Source organism: Electrophorus electricus, chromosome 10 (genome assembly GCF_041902795.1).
Source record: "Electrophorus electricus isolate QZ-2024a chromosome 10, ASM4190279v1, whole genome shotgun sequence".
NCBI lineage: Eukaryota > Metazoa > Chordata > Actinopteri > Gymnotiformes > Gymnotidae > Electrophorus > Electrophorus electricus.
Window position 1 is genome coordinate 17,568,277 of NC_137506.1, and position 16,000 is coordinate 17,584,276.

The following is a 16,000-nucleotide window of genomic DNA, read 5'->3' on the forward strand; positions in this document are numbered from 1 at the left end:
CAGAGTGGTACAGAGCTCACCGAAAGAACCCAGTCAGACAGCGGGAGGGAGAGAGAGAGAGAGAGGAAGAGAGAGAGAGAGAGAGAGAGAGAGAGAGAGAGAGGCAGGTTCCAGCCTCAGCTTCTTCTGTCGCAGCCCTTTCAGAGCAGAGGAGCAGGACGTTGTCAGAGGAAGGAGTTTGTTTCATGCGAAAGTCTTTCCTTTGAAGAGAGAGAAAGTCTTTTTTCCCCCGGTGTTGGCTCCTTTGTGTAGGACGGACAGGGAGTGAGTGGAAGAGGCTCGGGTCATGACCCTCTTTTCTGCCGGGTAATTGTCGTCTCTTTGGCTCCCGTGAGTGGCGGAACAGCCCCGTGGTTTGCGCGCGAGCGAGAGCGGTGCCCCCCCCACCCCCGCGCCCACCCTCCCTGCGTGGAGCGAGTGAGCCAGCCGGCCACATCAAAGAGCCAGGACGATCTGTCCTGCTTCCCCGTTCAGCAGCTGCTGCGCCGGGCTCTTTCCTCCTCCTCCTCCTCCTCTCCTCTCGTCTCCTCCACAGCGAGCGGGCGGAAGCGGCGTGAGCAGGGTGGGAGGTGGCAGGTCCTAGTATGGGGCGTTCTCCACCATGAGAGCGCTCCCCTGCCTGTGCCTAGTGTCTGCGTGTGTGCTGGCCGTGCGCCATGCGTCCTGGAAGAGCGGCTCGGCCGCACGGAGCTCCGGAGCGGCGGCCCCTGTCCCGGCTCACCTGGGCCCCCTGGATGTGGTCTCTGACCTTGGGATGTATTGCCGGATCGGCGTGGAGCTCCTCGCCCGCCGGCCGTTCGGATAACTTGGTGGCGTCCGCCGGAGCCCCGGGGGTGTCTGCTTCCTACACGCACCCCGAGCAGCACCCGCATGTCAGCCTGCTGCACTCGCCGCTGATCTCCATCTACCGCTCGCCCGCTTCTCTCAGGAGCGGCCACGGTGAGTGACCCCCGCTCCCACCCACCCCCGGCCATCTCTCCTCCCGCTCCTGGACCTTTTTCCGCTCCGGAATTCATACACCGCGGGAATAGTTAATACAAAGTAGAACCGATAATTGCTAGCTGACTCTTTCCATAGCTGCCAGGTGCATAATCTGATTGGCTGGAAGAGTGTTGTGCTGTGTCAGAGTGGAGTTGAGTAATCAGGGAAGTGGCTTATTGAGAGCGGATCTTGTCAAAGACTCTCAATCGCGTTTATCGGGCTTTGTCTTTTCCAGCAGTTTAATTACATGGCGAGAGATAGTTTATCGGTGGCGCTGTAATAAGGAGTTTCTGTTGTGGGGAATCTGATATTTGTTCAGCTTTTTTTGCAGTTATTGGGAGTTCTCTCTCTCCCGTGGTATGCAGGCAATTATTCCATTACTGGCTGAGCCTTTGAATTCCTACTGTGCTGTGTTTGCTCGTTTGTGATGTTTCGGTCAACAAAGCATTTTTCCCTCAGCCCTTATGGGAAATCCTGCCAACCTAAACAGCAGCCCTTGAAATGAGAAATAGCGGAAGGGAAAAACAGAGTTGGTCTGTGTGAGAGAGTGAAGGAATTTTACATTTCATAAGATTGTGTGCACACAGACTGGCCTGTGGCAGAAACCACATCCAACTATCCAAACTGGGATGTACCACTGTTACTGTCATTAAATCAGCACTGTATGTAACTTAATGGTGTGCACTGTGGTTAAATGAGATGGCTCCCTTTTACACTCCTGTTTAATGCTACTTTTTTTTTTTTTCAGATAAATGTTGTTTGTGCACATCCCAAAAGGTTGAATCGGGCAACAGTTTTAATGAGAAAATCTGGAAAAACCTCAGCACTATGAGAAGATTCTATTTTTTAACATTTTTTCTTGGCTTAACGATGTGCTCCCTCTGAGGCGTCTGGGGACAGCCATAGCTTAGCTCTGAGGAAGCATTCTTATTTAGCCCATTTGAACAGAGTAGCAGCTGTTGTTTATTTGTATATTTATTTCTTTGTTTACTTGCCTTACAGCTTTTCTCACCTCGCTGTGTGTGGGCTTAATTCCTCCCCGTTGGATAAATTTATCTGTCCTTCATGGTATAGATATCTTTTCTACATCCTAACTTTGATTGTGTGTGTGTGTGTGTACGTATGTCTGTGTGTTCTATGGTGCCAGGCACATCGAAATCCTTCAGTCAAATATAAATTCAGTCAAGTGAAAGTAGGCTTAATTCACTGTTGTAATTCACATTCCTTTCATAATGAGTATAATAACATATACTTCATTGCTTTTTTTTTTACTTTTTAACTGAAGGACATAGAAAATGACCATTTTAGAATATCCATTTTGATGTGTTCTACCTATTTCTCCTAGGTTCTAAAATACCTTTTAAAAAATTAAATAACACAATAAATTAAATACTCTTGTTAAAACCAGTGGAAATTATCGGTTTTATTATTCAACTATGTTCGTTTCAACACATTCATAAAAAGGGCTCATTTTGTTTTGCTAAATGGAAATCCTTTTCCTGGGAGCTTTCCGGGGAGAAAACGACTTACCTTTATCCCCGACGCCCCCCAAGAGCAAGCCGAATAATTATGGAGTAACAAATTAGTGAGCCAAGAAGGTACAATTGGCCAAGTTTGAGCCCTATAAGTAGGCATAACTGGACACTTGCCATTGCCCTACAAAGCCTGCGGCTGGGCTCCGCGTTGGACAACTCTGCCTCCTCGCTGTGAAATACCCTCCTTGGAACGGCATTATCCACGAACGGCTGGATGGCCTCTTGTGTTCCTGCCCTGTGCCGGGCTCTCAGAGGGAGCCTCCGGCCCCCCGTCTTTAGCCATTTCTCCAGTAGCTGCTGCCAGACTCCGCTGGTTACACAGGTCACGGCATTATTGTGACCGCTTGGCCTCGGCCGGGTCGTGCTGCACGGGTTTGACGCAGGGTGGAGGATCCGGATGGGAGGGGGTTGGGGAGAGATGGAGGCATTCAGACGACGGCGAGAGCCTTCCACTCTAGCTCTCAAGAGCAGCTCGGCATCGAGGAGAGTGATGACAGAAAGGGTATTTTCTCACCCCTTTTCTCACACACGGGGGCCTGCGTGCAGATGCGTGTGCCTGCGCATGTATGTGTGCGTGCAGATGTGTGCGTGCCTGTGTACTCGTGAGTGCGCGTGTGCACGCACTCACGTGTGCCGTGCAGCGCAACTCAAATGGCATTGCAAAATTAATTTCGCCAGAGGCAAAGACGTATATGACTGCCAAACCACTACTACATATCAGGCACTTTTGAACAATAAGCCTTTTCCTATCATATCTATGTACATGCTTCATTCTCCAAACTCTTTTATGCACATGCTATCTGGTTTGCAAACAACATACGAGGTGCTTGTTCATTTATTAGGGATCAGTTTGTTGGATGCGCGGATTAAACCTAGCCTTTTACATTTAGGACTATGAATAATCTGGGTGGGTGTGTGGAGGACTAGACCTCAGATGGATTTTGTTTTTCTCACATGAGCTATGGCAACTGTGTGTTTTATTTGTTTGATCTAACCCTCTCACACCCTCAGGGGACTCTGATTTCTTCCTATTTCATTCTACTCATACTTAGATTTGTCATTAGTGCTTGACCTTTAACGGGACATGGTAGAACTGGCTATCCAGGAAAACAAGGCAACAATAAAGGGACAAAATGCCCATGGCAATTCATTCAGTGTGGGGAATATATATATATATATATAGTGGTGCATGTGTGTGTGTGTGTGTGTGTACTACAGAGGTAATACAACAAATTATATAGCCAGCATGCCAGTTGTTCTGTTGTATTCACGAATAGAAAATAAATGCAAATCAAACTGATTCAAATTTAGTCTAAAATACATTACTTGTTTAAATGTATTTAATTAACATCTAGTAGTGCTAAATGGACTAATTTAACTTCACTCTTCTTATCAAGCATGACAGAAATGTTAAATCATAATTGCAATAATTGCCTGCCATTATAATCTTGATAAAAGAGGAAGCTTGAAACACCTATTATCAATATGCAATACTTTCCATTTGCTTATTATGTAGGCCTTTTGGTTCATTCTGAAAAGAAACTATTTTAAAACCACTTCTACCTCAACTCATTATCTTGCTTTTTCACTCGCTTAAAGCTCTGGGCGTGTGTGATTACTGCTCCATACACTCTGATTAACCGTCCAGCATTCGACTTCAAAAGCAGAGGCTAATGTCCGCTTCATAGCCAAAATGATTGACTTGTACCATGAAAGTGTATAATTCAGTCACATTAATGGAAGTGACTGCAGCAGCATATCTCTGGCTCATGTACTGTTTCACCTGTCAGGGTTTGTTCTTAAGAGTTACTTTATGAGTTACTTTACGCCAAATAGGTTGGAGAGTGCTGCCTAGACCCGCCCACATCATGCAGCCGGGCACCTGTGGTCCTCGGTTGGTAACGCTCTCCGCGAGCGAGGCTGTCGGCGTTGTGGGACTTCACGGCTAATACGGTTAATGCAGAGCAGAGCGGTGCTGGCCAGAGGGCAGCAGGGGGAGGGGCCGGGGCTAACGTGGGGCGGGGGGTGGAGTCGAAGGAGGGGAGTAGGTGACGGCCTTCGTGAACGAGCCCTGGGACGGGGAGCTGCTCCGCTGCACCTCTGGGAGCGTCTCGCTTCTAAACGAAACACGGATCAAAGGAAAGTTTAGACCTGTGTCCTCAGGATAGGGATTATTAGAAACAGCAAGCACGAGCAGGAGTGCCAGATAACAGGATTTCACCAGTCGGAGAGAGGCAGAGGTGGGGAGAGAGAGAGAGGGAGAGAGAGAGAGAGAGAGAGAGGGAGAGAGAGAGAGAGAGGGAGAGAGAGAGAGGGAGAGAGAGAGAGAGAGAGAGAGAGAGAGAGAGAGAGAGAGAGAGAGAGAAATCCCGAGGGGGGTGTGTGAGACCCACTTTGCTATGCGACATTAACATTTTGTGGTGCATCTGAAAAAGTCCCCAAGTTTAACTGGATGTGAACTGCTTAGATTAGCTCTCTCTTTCAAATTCACCCTGAGTGTGAATATACTCGCGCCGAACCCTACATCTGTGATGTAGATTACATTCTCATTTGTTTGCATAGATTGTAATGCTTTGTGCAACATGCAGCTGCTCTCACTAGAAAATGAGCAAATTCTTGCGGTGTTCTCGTTAAAACCTTCCCCATCATTGAATTCTCCTGGCACAATAGTGGCACAATAGTGCTCTAAATAGATACAAATAAAAGCCTGCAAATATTCCCTTGTTAGACATGACAGATACATGTGAGCGGTGCCACACAGCCGCTTTGCATATTCGATGTGCCAGTTAAGGAGTATCAGCAGAATCGAGAGCTTTGCTGTGACACCCCAGTGGATCCACAGAGCTCTTGCAGCGCCGAAGCCTCTTCAGAAACCTGTGGAGGCATGCGTGCGTATCAAAATGCCGTTCACTTGCTTTTTCCTTGTTATTTGCAGATGAATAGCACTTCAAATTCAGGATGTTGCACTTGCTGAGACTTCGAATGTTTCCTCAAGCAACTTAACAGATAGGGCTAGCGTGAGGATGTGTTAGCCTGCTCGTTTCAGTATGGGTGTTTCGAAGCATGCTTCCTTTTCAGTCTTTTTGTGAAGTTTTCGACATACGGGCTGCGGATCGTAACCTACAGCTTTTGAAATGCTTCCATGTGTTACGTAACACAGTGTAGCTGTGTTGTCAGACAGACGTCAGTACGCAGCTGTAATTACAGAGAAGAAATGCAACTCGCAGGCAAGTTTGTTAGATTGGCTAGCCAGCCACAGCGCTCTCTGAGTCAAACAGGGAGCATCTTTTAAAGTATCTAGAGTCCGCTCCAGTCACTGCTCGAAATGGCCTCAGGGACGGCAAACAAAGCAGAAGCTTGTATGTGAAGTGTTAACCCAGCAGTAAGACTCAGTCTCCACTGGAAAAGCCACTGAATGAGAGAGGGGGCCTCGCACACAACGGACACTTCCTGTGAGTGTCCATGTAAGAAATCGGATTCTGCCACCATAACGGAGGACTTAGCCCCACAGATTAATCCCATTAGCAACGAGCCAATTCCTTCTCGTTTGCTGTAGAAAAGAAGGCTTCTATTTACTCGCCATACAATTTGCTTATGCAAATGTGAGAGTTAAAATATTACTGGAAGGGTCCATGTTACCCTTTAAATTCCCGCAAGCCGGAAGCGAAGTGGACCAAGGTGCAGTTAAGGAAAATAACAGGTTTGCTCGGAGGTTGAAGCTGCAGCCTCTACAAGTGTTGTTAAGTGACCAGAACAGCATTAACTGCAGGTCTCCTCCTCATTCTTCAAGTGCATTAACATTCACAGAGGTCTGAGAACAATACCCAATACCCCCCCCCCCAAAAAAAACCCCAGCATAGACAAATACATATACATATATACAAATACATATGTAGTTTATGTTGACTGCTAATATGCAATCCACATAACGGTATAGAAATTAGGCTTTCATTTATGCAGCATTGTCTGCACATTGATGATCCTTTCTTAAATTTGTTTTTAATAATTTTTTTTTAATTAAGGGAGAAAAACAACTAAAATAACAACATTAAAAATAAACCTCTAAGGACGTCCAACTGTGATATCTTGAATGCTAATGCTCAAAAACCAGTAATGATTGCGCTTGCTTGTGTGTTTGACTTCTGGGAGCTCATTACAGCAGCTGAAACAGATGTGGGCTGAGAGGGTTAAAAGTGCACCTGGTCCAGCCCTGGCGAACAGGCAGAGTGGAAGATCAGCCTGATTGTAATTATTACTGTACAATCAAGATCACACAGCTCTCTGCTGCAATCATTGACTACACTGTGGTACAGACGCCTGCATTTGATAAGGGATTATTTCACAACACCAAATTACTCTTCACGCAGCAACACAAACAGACACCGACTGCATAATGGAAAAAAAAATCGCTTGATGACATAGCAGGCGCCACGAGATGTTCTGTTAAAGTTGTTAGTGTTTGCAGAAAATAAAGCTTTAGGTGTGCTCTGAACATGTTTGTGCTAACTGGTTCCCACCATTTCTGTGGTCCGTGTGGTTTCGCTAACAGTCTGCCTGCAGATAATGGTGTAATAGGGCTCTGTAGCTGGAGAGGCTCCAGAGGTGTTGGAGCCTTGCAGTAAATGGCTTCGCTCTTTGCCTGCTGAGTGGGAAACGAGCAGGGGGGGGGGGCACCTCACCCTGCTCTGCCTTCCCTCGCTAATCCCCCGCCTCATCCGGGCCACCACAATCAGCGCTGTGAACCAAGGTGGACTAATGCTATCAGTAGCCGTTTAGCGGAGCCCAGCATTGGCTCGGCCATCCTCTCATTAGCGCGGCGGAGCTCCTGTACTCTGACACTGCCCTTGGGGGGGCTCAGGCAGTCTGAAAGTGCAGATGAAACCCCAGACACAAGTCTAAGCACCTCCACACCTGCAGACCCGTTAAACGACTGCGGGCCACCAAATGATAATGGCATAGCTAACCATGAAATAATAAACCGTTTGAAACAGTTTGAAAACGGTGGATTCTGCAGTCATGTTTTTCGATCTTCTTGTCTTCATTTTCCACTCCACGCACAAGGAGGAAGCCACGTGTAGCAACGGCTTAGCACGGTGCAAACCACAGCCTTTCCAAATCGCTAGCAGTTAGCCACACACTGGAGTAGCACGTGCCTTCTTTAGTTTCCACCTACATCTTACATGGAGTTCCGAATCGCCTTCACGGTCCCCGGTGACGAGCTGTTACAGCAAAATACATGCTAAGAGTGAACACAGAGGAGCCAGTCACATCAGACCCTGGGCCTGATTATCATGCAGCACCATCCAGATCCCGCACCACCCCTGACCCGAGCCAACGCTCCAGGAACCGCAGGCCTTTCACGGCATTCAGCGTCACTTCTTAAGATTCCCTCGCGATCTCCCAACTGCACTCTTAACTCACTCTGTCTCAACCTTCTTCTTCAACCACCGTGAGGCCATCTTGTTTGATCAGAGCTAAGGACGGCAGGAGCTAGCTTCACAGATGAAAGGTTTTACACAAAGCAACTGTTTTCACTTTGTGGTTTCACGCGCATGGCCCAAGCCAGAAAAATGAACTGTGGGAGTTCAAATACGATTGGGCGACAGGGGTCTTCAGCGTGAGGATGACTGTCTTGAGTTTTTGTCGGGTTTTTGTTTTCTATTTACCGTGTCTCCCAAAATCTCTTCATCATCACCCTCTCCTTCTGTCACTCCCACCCACCACATATGTTCCATTTTTTTGTATGCTAGAACTGTCTTTGGCAATGTATTTCAGATAAATCTGTGGCTGCGCTATTTCCAGACACTTAAAACATTAACCGAGGTGCCGACACCCACTTCCTCCTCTATATTCTCTCAGAAGTTTCATTCTCACACTGTCGCTTGAAGTACACTTTAAACTCCACACCTCGTCTAATGCTTAACTTCGACTGAGCATGGCTATCCTTATTTCTCATCGCTTATGGTGTTTTTATTTATAAGATTTGTTTGATTTGAATATTGGTGTGTGCTGTGCAGCAATATTCTCTGGCTCATACCTTTTTAGCTGTACAAATAAAAACAAGTAAAACAAAAAAATAGTTAACTTATCCCATCATTTTGATCTGAAAAACGGAACTTTTTGTAAAATTCCGGAAAGTGAACAGACATCGATGGTGGAAGTGTCAGTATGTCTAAGGAGGAGGGGTTCATATGAAAGCCTCCGGTGCACGTGACATTGGCCAATGTGACAGCGGTTGCGTAATGGCCTGAAGCACGTTGTAATGGCCCCAGAAAGACCTGTGATTACAATCTGAGGAATTGCGGGACCACATAATCAAGTGCCCATCACTCTCGCGCTTGGAGGAACCAGGCAGGATAGAGTGCTGCCAGTCTAATTCTGCTTTGAAAATTAATGAGCTGTCACCACGGCGGAAGCACTTTTATCTGCCTCTTCCTTTTGTCTGCTGTGGTGTGTATCAGTGAGAAGCTGGAGATTGGGAAGTGGCAGAGTAAAGCCTCCCTGTACAACCCCCCACCACATCCCCCTCCCCCTAATACAAACACAGTAAACTCTTATTCTAGGCTTGTGCCAGTGAAGTGATTGGACTCGGAGTTCTGAACACGCACGCTTTGACTCTGCTGGGTACATAATAGTCTCTTATCTCTGCTCCGCTTGCGCTTGGGAAGAGGTGGTCTGGCCGTATTTCTTTATTTAATTTTTCCTATAGACTGAGTGGAAGACATTGATGGGTCAAAGATCAGGCGATATGACAGAGCGTTAATGTGGAGCATAAAGCGCTCACTGAGCGCCTGCGTTCACCCTGCCACTTAATTACAAGCCAATAGCGGGACACCAGCAGCTAATTTATTTCTTCTTGCTCACTCTGGGGACCTGGCGAGCGTTTATGCTCTTAATCATTGCCAATCGTGTCTCGTACACACACAGTGTGATGAGGAGTGTCTCGGCCCTGCTTTCCATTTCGCGGCGGCACGTTCTCCGAGCGCCTCCGGCCTCGGCGGTGACGCACTCCAGGACCGCACGGAACTCCCCAGTCATGCCGCGGAGAGCCGCACCTGGACCGCATGGCAGACTTCTGCTCCAGTGCCGCTGACTCGACCAGAACATCCATGCTGATTATTCATTCATTCTTTGTGCGCTTTGATGCTTCTGACAGTCGAGACCCCGAATGTGAGGCATCTGTCTTAAATTCAAGATGTTCCCATCACTGGGACCCAGGATCGAATCCCAATGATGCCGAGGCCATGCATAACCAGGAGCGTGATAGAGCATGCCTGACCCTGCTTCTTGGCCAGGTCTCCGCTGTTGCGCCACATCACCTTTGGCCAATCCGGTGCGTACGCCAGCTCTCAGGCGTGTGCTCGGGCCGCCCGCACACCCCCCGGCGAACACCTGCGAACTACGCGAGCGGCAGTCGAAAAAGATGCAGCAGCTGGATTTGTGGATTGCAGAGGAGGTGCATGCTTTCGTTCACCCTCCCCAGATCCATGGCAGTCAGCAAAAAGAACGTTCTTTAGACTTCATTGGTGCAGGTGCCTGGCTTTGAACCACGAAGCCTGTCCATGTCGTGGTGGTCATCACGAGGCCGGGAGCTGCGGGATGAGCCTGATCGTCAGACCCTTCGTTGCTTATTCACATCAGTTGTTGCGAATAACAGACCTGCAGACTCAGAGCATGAGCGAGCTCCTTTTTGTCAGCACGTGCATTTCTTTGGCACGTTTACCATGCCTCTTGGTCATCCCCTTGCTGTTGCCGCTACCCATCACCCCGAACACCTCCTGTTGCACCAGAACCGTATCCTTGGCCCCAAGAGCATCAATGCGAGTTGGCACAACCCCCTACGGGCTCCAGTTAATCAGCTTTGTAAATGCGCTGCAGGCACAGTGTGGGCATTCAGGGCATAAACCCCAAGCAAAAGTACGGCCTCGAATGTCATTCCATCACTGTGCGAACTTTAGCGAGCATTTCGCATTCAAAGTGATAGAGGAACGCTTGAAGGAAAATGCACTAGTGTCGTGTCATAGCCTCCACCCGAACGCAGCCGTATAATGCAATCACCAAGCGAGCCTCTGAAGGCAGCGCTGCTCTGGTTTCCTGCGTGGGGCCGGGCTCCTCGGACTGATGTTGCTGCCGAGGCACTTGCTGCGTTTCGCCGTGGGCCATTGTCCTGCCAAGTGTAGCCCTGTCTCTTCTCAGCAAACAACCTCCCCCAAACCCCTTCAAAAACCAATAAAAGAACTGTGTCTTCCTTTTTTTGTTTGTTTGAGGAACATGGTTGTGGAATATTGCTCAGTCTCTAGTGTTATTTTCTATGTTTTCTTTGTCTCTCATTTGTGTGTGTGTGGGTGTGTGTGGGTGTGTGGGTGTGCCTCCAAACACCTGCAGTAAATAAAAGTAATTGTATCCTGTATGAGAGATGTCCTCAGAAACTAGAACCACAAGTGTTTCACGTCCCAACTTAAGCCTTATCGTCTAATGTGTGACAATTATGTCAAAAGTCACAAGCACATTAACCATCTTGTTTAGCGAATATGCTACTCCCACATAACAAGTATGCGATTACATGTTAGTATTTTTTAAAAACCACATTAGTTGCCAACTACCTTAATTTCATGGCTTCGTTGTCATGTTTTTCAAATGTTAACTGAATGTTAACAGGTTGCTAACTGGATGCTAAGACAGATGGTCAACGCCATGGCGATGCTGCCGGTAAACACTTTGGCTTAGTCTGCCAGTGCCGTGTGTGTGGCTGTAGGTATACGGGAGAGGAACAGAACAGGAGATTTCAGCAGCACAGCATGGATGAGAGTGGGTACTGCAGTCAGGACCACCACAAGCCATCTACAATGAAACAGATGGAACTTCTGTCTCCTGGCGATAGGAAAGATGCTCCTCCGCTAAAAGTTGAATCACATTTCCAATAGAACCCAGGTTTGTGTGTGCATGTATGTGTGTGTGTGTGTGTGTGTGTGTGTGTGTGTGTGTGTGTGTGTGTGTTTGTGTGAATGAACATATTCGTAGGATTAAAGAGTGGCAGAATGAGGGGGAGTTTTTCCCAGTGTTTCATTTCTCTTTCTGAGGTGTGAAATTTTAATGGAATCTAGTTTAGTTAGGGCTGCATTAATGGCTTGCTCACTCCCACTTAAACTGGCTTCTTTTTTCCCCGAGCCTTGCAGGTTTGCACATCATTTCAAAATTGTGACTTAATGGATGTACTCACATGCATAAAAGTGCAGCAAGTCTTCTGTGGAGAGATGTCTTTTTCCATTTCCATAAATTACATGCAGTACAACTGAAGATGGATGTAACAGTGCCTGACAGACAACTACCCATTTGCTTTTTCGTGAAAGTGTGCAGTGACTTCAAACTGATTTTCCTTGTTTCCTTCTCATGGTCAGAATGGTTCCTCATATAGACTTTGCCAGCTCACAAACCCTGCAGTCCAAGTCACCAGGGTCTGCTGTGCTCATTTGTGTGATCACATTCAGTGGTTTCATTGTTGTACACTGTTTGGCCACTGTGAGCCAGGAAGCTTTAACTGTGTCAGCAAAAATGACCATATAGCTCATCATTCAGCCAATTAATGCAAAACAGGCTTTCAGAAGATCAGAAAAATTATTAAAAGTGATTCATTATAAATGTAAGATGTAAGTCCACTCATGGACCCATGGAGTTATAAATGTAAGATGTGAGTACACTCAAGATAACTGCTATAGTCCTCTTCAAAATGCAATATAGTGAAATATAGTGAAGATAATGAAAATATATTACAAAATATTCTATTTCGTATGTGATCTTATGAAGGTCAGTTTAGATTTTGCTGTTGTAGGTGTTCGCATTGATCAAAATAACAGTGTCAGTGCATTCATTTCTGCGGTTACAGTGGGGCTGCTTTGGTATTTGTACCACAATGCACGTCTGCTTTCCCTTTTTTCACAGTGCTCATTGTGGCGTTCCAGTGAACGTCAGAGCAGGTGACTGGGAGGATTGGTAAAATCCCAGAGAGAGCTCTGATCCTAAGTCAGATGGAATCTATGGGGGATTCCACCAAAAGGTCATCTAAATGGAGCTCCGATCGGTATCATCACACGGCTGAGTATAAGCCAATCACTGAAGAGAAGCCAAAGGGCTTTGTGCGACACAGGAAAGGAGAACATGTGCTGTGTGTGGCGAGAAAAGCAGGCCAATTCCTTTAGAGGCTGAAGCGGCGGAGCTCCTCTGTGGCTCTTGAGTAAATGTTACACATTTAGAGAATTCGAACTGGAGCACCTCTGTCCATTGTGAACAGTTCTGGCCACGCATTGGGAACAGTTTTTCACAGACTTTTTCACACCTGTAATGATGGGTAAAAGCCTGTGAGGTGTCTGGTTAACAATCTACTGAGCAGATCTTGGGAAATGTCCCTATACATTTTGAGGAGTATTAAAGGCATTTTACATTAATTTTGTACCAAAATGTTTTGACTTTCACATTTGCTTGCGATCGTAGGGAGAAAAATCCACAAATTTCTCTAAGCAAATACTAGTCCCTATTTAATTGCTCCATACTTAGGTGTAGTGGAATTTTCCTATACAAACACATGATTTATGATTTCTCAGAGATATAGAATATCTTCTTAATCTTTGTAATGTCTCAGAAAATACAAGTTTATTTTAAGATAAACGAATTACAAGGAGCAGAATTTCTTCCCTGAGCGGGTCTCCTTAACATGGAAAACGTTTCTGGTGTGCTACTTGATTCTGAACTTGATGTTAAATTTTTATAGAGAATGAAATTAATATGTCCAAACTGCATGAGGTTTGCTTTAAGAGCCTCGGGACAAGCTATTCAATCTTAAACTAAGAAAAAAAAATAATATTGTGGAGGCATAAATAGTCAGCTCCGCACCTTCAGCCGCGTGCAAAACACACGGTATGAGGTGTGTTTTTGGATAATGGCTTTCAATGCTGTAGGGAAGCATGAATAACTTTACATTCCTCAGCCTGAGAAGGGCGCACCAAGGCCCACGTCCCGTGCTCCTACGCCGCTGAATTAAAGAGGTTACATTAGATTTTTATCATCAAAGAGAATTAACGTCTGTAAATGGAAAGCGCAAAGCCTCCCTCGGGGCTTTCTCTCGGAACTGTTTTAATCAGGCCTCGGCTCTGGCAAACTGATGAAATGGACTAGCTCAGAACTGCAGGAGTGACAGGACCTGAGACGTGGGAATGTCTCTCTTTGTCTGTCTCTTCCTCTCTCTCTTTCCCACCCAATCAGATTCTGCACATGCACCTTCAATGGATACTATGTGGGATTGTATCTAATTCATTTTTCTAATTCAGTTTTATTGTTATTATTATTTTTTTTTAAAGAGTCAGGTCACCAAAATGATTGGTTGATCAAATAGGGTAAAGGACATATAAAATTCAATTTTAGCATTATGAATATGGCCATTATCATCTCAAGCTCTGCCTACAGTACAGAGGTATAATTTCCTCGGACACTTTAGTACAGCTTGCACAGACTGACTTGTGTATCGATCCATCAGTCAGCATCGAGTTTCTCTGTCTGTGCCACTCAAAGCATAAGCTAAAGATCATTTCACTTTTCTCATTTAGATGATCCATCTCTCTTTATTCAGCATAACCTTGAACGTGCATTAATGCAGCTGTCATTTGAACTCCTACTTGTGTACGCTGCCGATACATCAGGGATGAAGTGCTCCATGTGAAATGTATCCTTTGCTTTTAAAAGGCCAAACACAAAGACAGCCAAAGACCTGGACAAAGGATATCTTTGAAATGACAAACTGTTTTGAAAGAGTTTATTTGCAAAACACCAATTGTCTGTTGATTAGCATTATAAATAAGGGTTTCTGTGTCTTTTAGCTACTGCTCAGGATTGCTAAAAAAGTAGCAGAACACATGGTTATTAGAGTCCGGGAGGAAAGACGTCTGTGAAGTATATCACTAAAATGAAAGAATAAAAGGTTAAGGAAAGAAATGTTGCTTCACTATATTTTACTACCTTTCCAGAGTTGACACTGATAGTAAACATATATATATATATATATATCTCAGCTCTAACTCTTTTGAACTGAGGAATTGGTGAATCAGATCACATTAATTAATTACTTCAGATGAAATAAGCCTACTCTACAAAGTCATGTTTAATTTAGCTCACAGAGATGAGAGTAAACTTGATGCAAACTTCCGTTGCATATATGACACTTAGTTGAAAATACAGTTGAACCTCAATTTTCTTGGGTTTCAGTTTCATAGTTTTGATTCCATAGTTTACCATCAACAATTAAATGGGAATTTTTGGAGAGTTTTGCAGCATTCTGTGGAACATTGTAGACACTGCATGTAAACTAGAAACAACTACAAACTAGAAAATGTAAAGAAAAGTTGTAAAAGGTTTAGTAAGCCATAAATGCAAAAAAAAAAAAAAATGGACCATTAATCTGTATTATCATTTATTATTATACATATATTTATTATGCATACTTATTTATTATACTATACATACATTTATTATAAATGCGCCAAGGCACTGCAGAACATGCACTCTGGGTGTCATGCTCTATGTGTTAAATATAGTCAACAGTATTAAGAGGTAAGATTTGGGGAGGTCTAAAGATATTCATAGGTTTTCTATATTCGGGGGTGATGGGGCACTGGACTCACTGCGAAGTTCCAGCAAAGACAAACACCAATAATCGAGGATACTTAAAGTATGAGGCATCATGAATGTTTTCATTTAGCATGTCTGAAATGGCATGAAGCAGCAGGAAGAATTATCAGTGTATCTACATGGTTTTGAAAATTGGCACAAGGGTATTTTCAATTCAATGATAGAAGGAGCAGCCCTCAACATGTAGAGGAGACCGAAGGGATCAGATGATGATGTGTAGCTGTCTGTAGGGGTTGGCAGTCCATTGCATTATAATACGGGGGCTCAGCACTGTTTGCTGTTTACAAAAACTAAAAGTGCATGAGCTCTGCTCCAGTGCTGGTCTCCACTTGTGAACTCTCCTCATCTCACATCATTCCCTTTTTCAATGAGGTTTGTTACAGTGGTACAGGGTTCTGCAATAGCTACTGCAATATCTTGATTTTGTGGTCAGTAAACAATTTTTTGGTTGAACTGGGGGGTGTGCTTTGGATTGAAGGGGGAAAAAAAGTTCTAGAACATTACCAGAGTTCTTCACCTCTTTATGTCAAACATACCTCGGTTTCAGTACTAAATTGGTTTCAGTCAAAGTTCCAATATTTACAGAACTCAGATCGATTACATCTGTGGATTGGTGATAACAGAGGCCTACTTCTGTCAAGACTTCCAAATAGTTTGTTGGCATGTAAGTGATGTTGAATTGGAGTTTGGGAGACTTACGGATGCCAAGATACAACTCCTGTAACTGGTCTGCTTAATGCTCCAAAAAGTTTTTCCCCTTAGTGTGAATGAGGGCAAATACACTTGGTTCTCTTCCAAGCATATTCATT

At 45.2% G+C, this 16,000-nt stretch overlaps 1 protein-coding gene and 1 long non-coding RNA gene across 38 annotated transcripts in view; one reads left to right on the plus strand and one right to left on the minus strand.

Annotated features, from left to right (window-relative positions):
• LOC145659388 (uncharacterized) overlaps positions 1–159 on the minus strand; it is a 4,086-nt gene extending 3,927 nt beyond the window's left edge. Inside the window, exon 1 of the long non-coding RNA XR_014125611.1 lies at positions 21–159. This is a non-coding gene — a long non-coding RNA (uncharacterized LOC145659388). The remainder of the gene's footprint in view (positions 1–20) is intronic.
• nrxn3a (neurexin 3a) overlaps positions 1–16,000 on the plus strand; it is a 255,272-nt gene that overhangs the window by 148,515 nt on the left and 90,757 nt on the right. Inside the window, exon 1 of one of the 37 annotated variants that reach the window (XM_081721890.1) lies at positions 503–939. The exons of the other annotated variants lie outside the window; for them this stretch is intronic. Within the exon in view, the coding sequence (XP_081578016.1) occupies positions 657–939 (283 nt within the window). The 5' untranslated portion in view covers positions 503–656. Of the gene's footprint in view, positions 1–502; positions 940–16,000 lie in introns of those variants that run through there. 37 annotated transcript variants of the gene reach the window in all.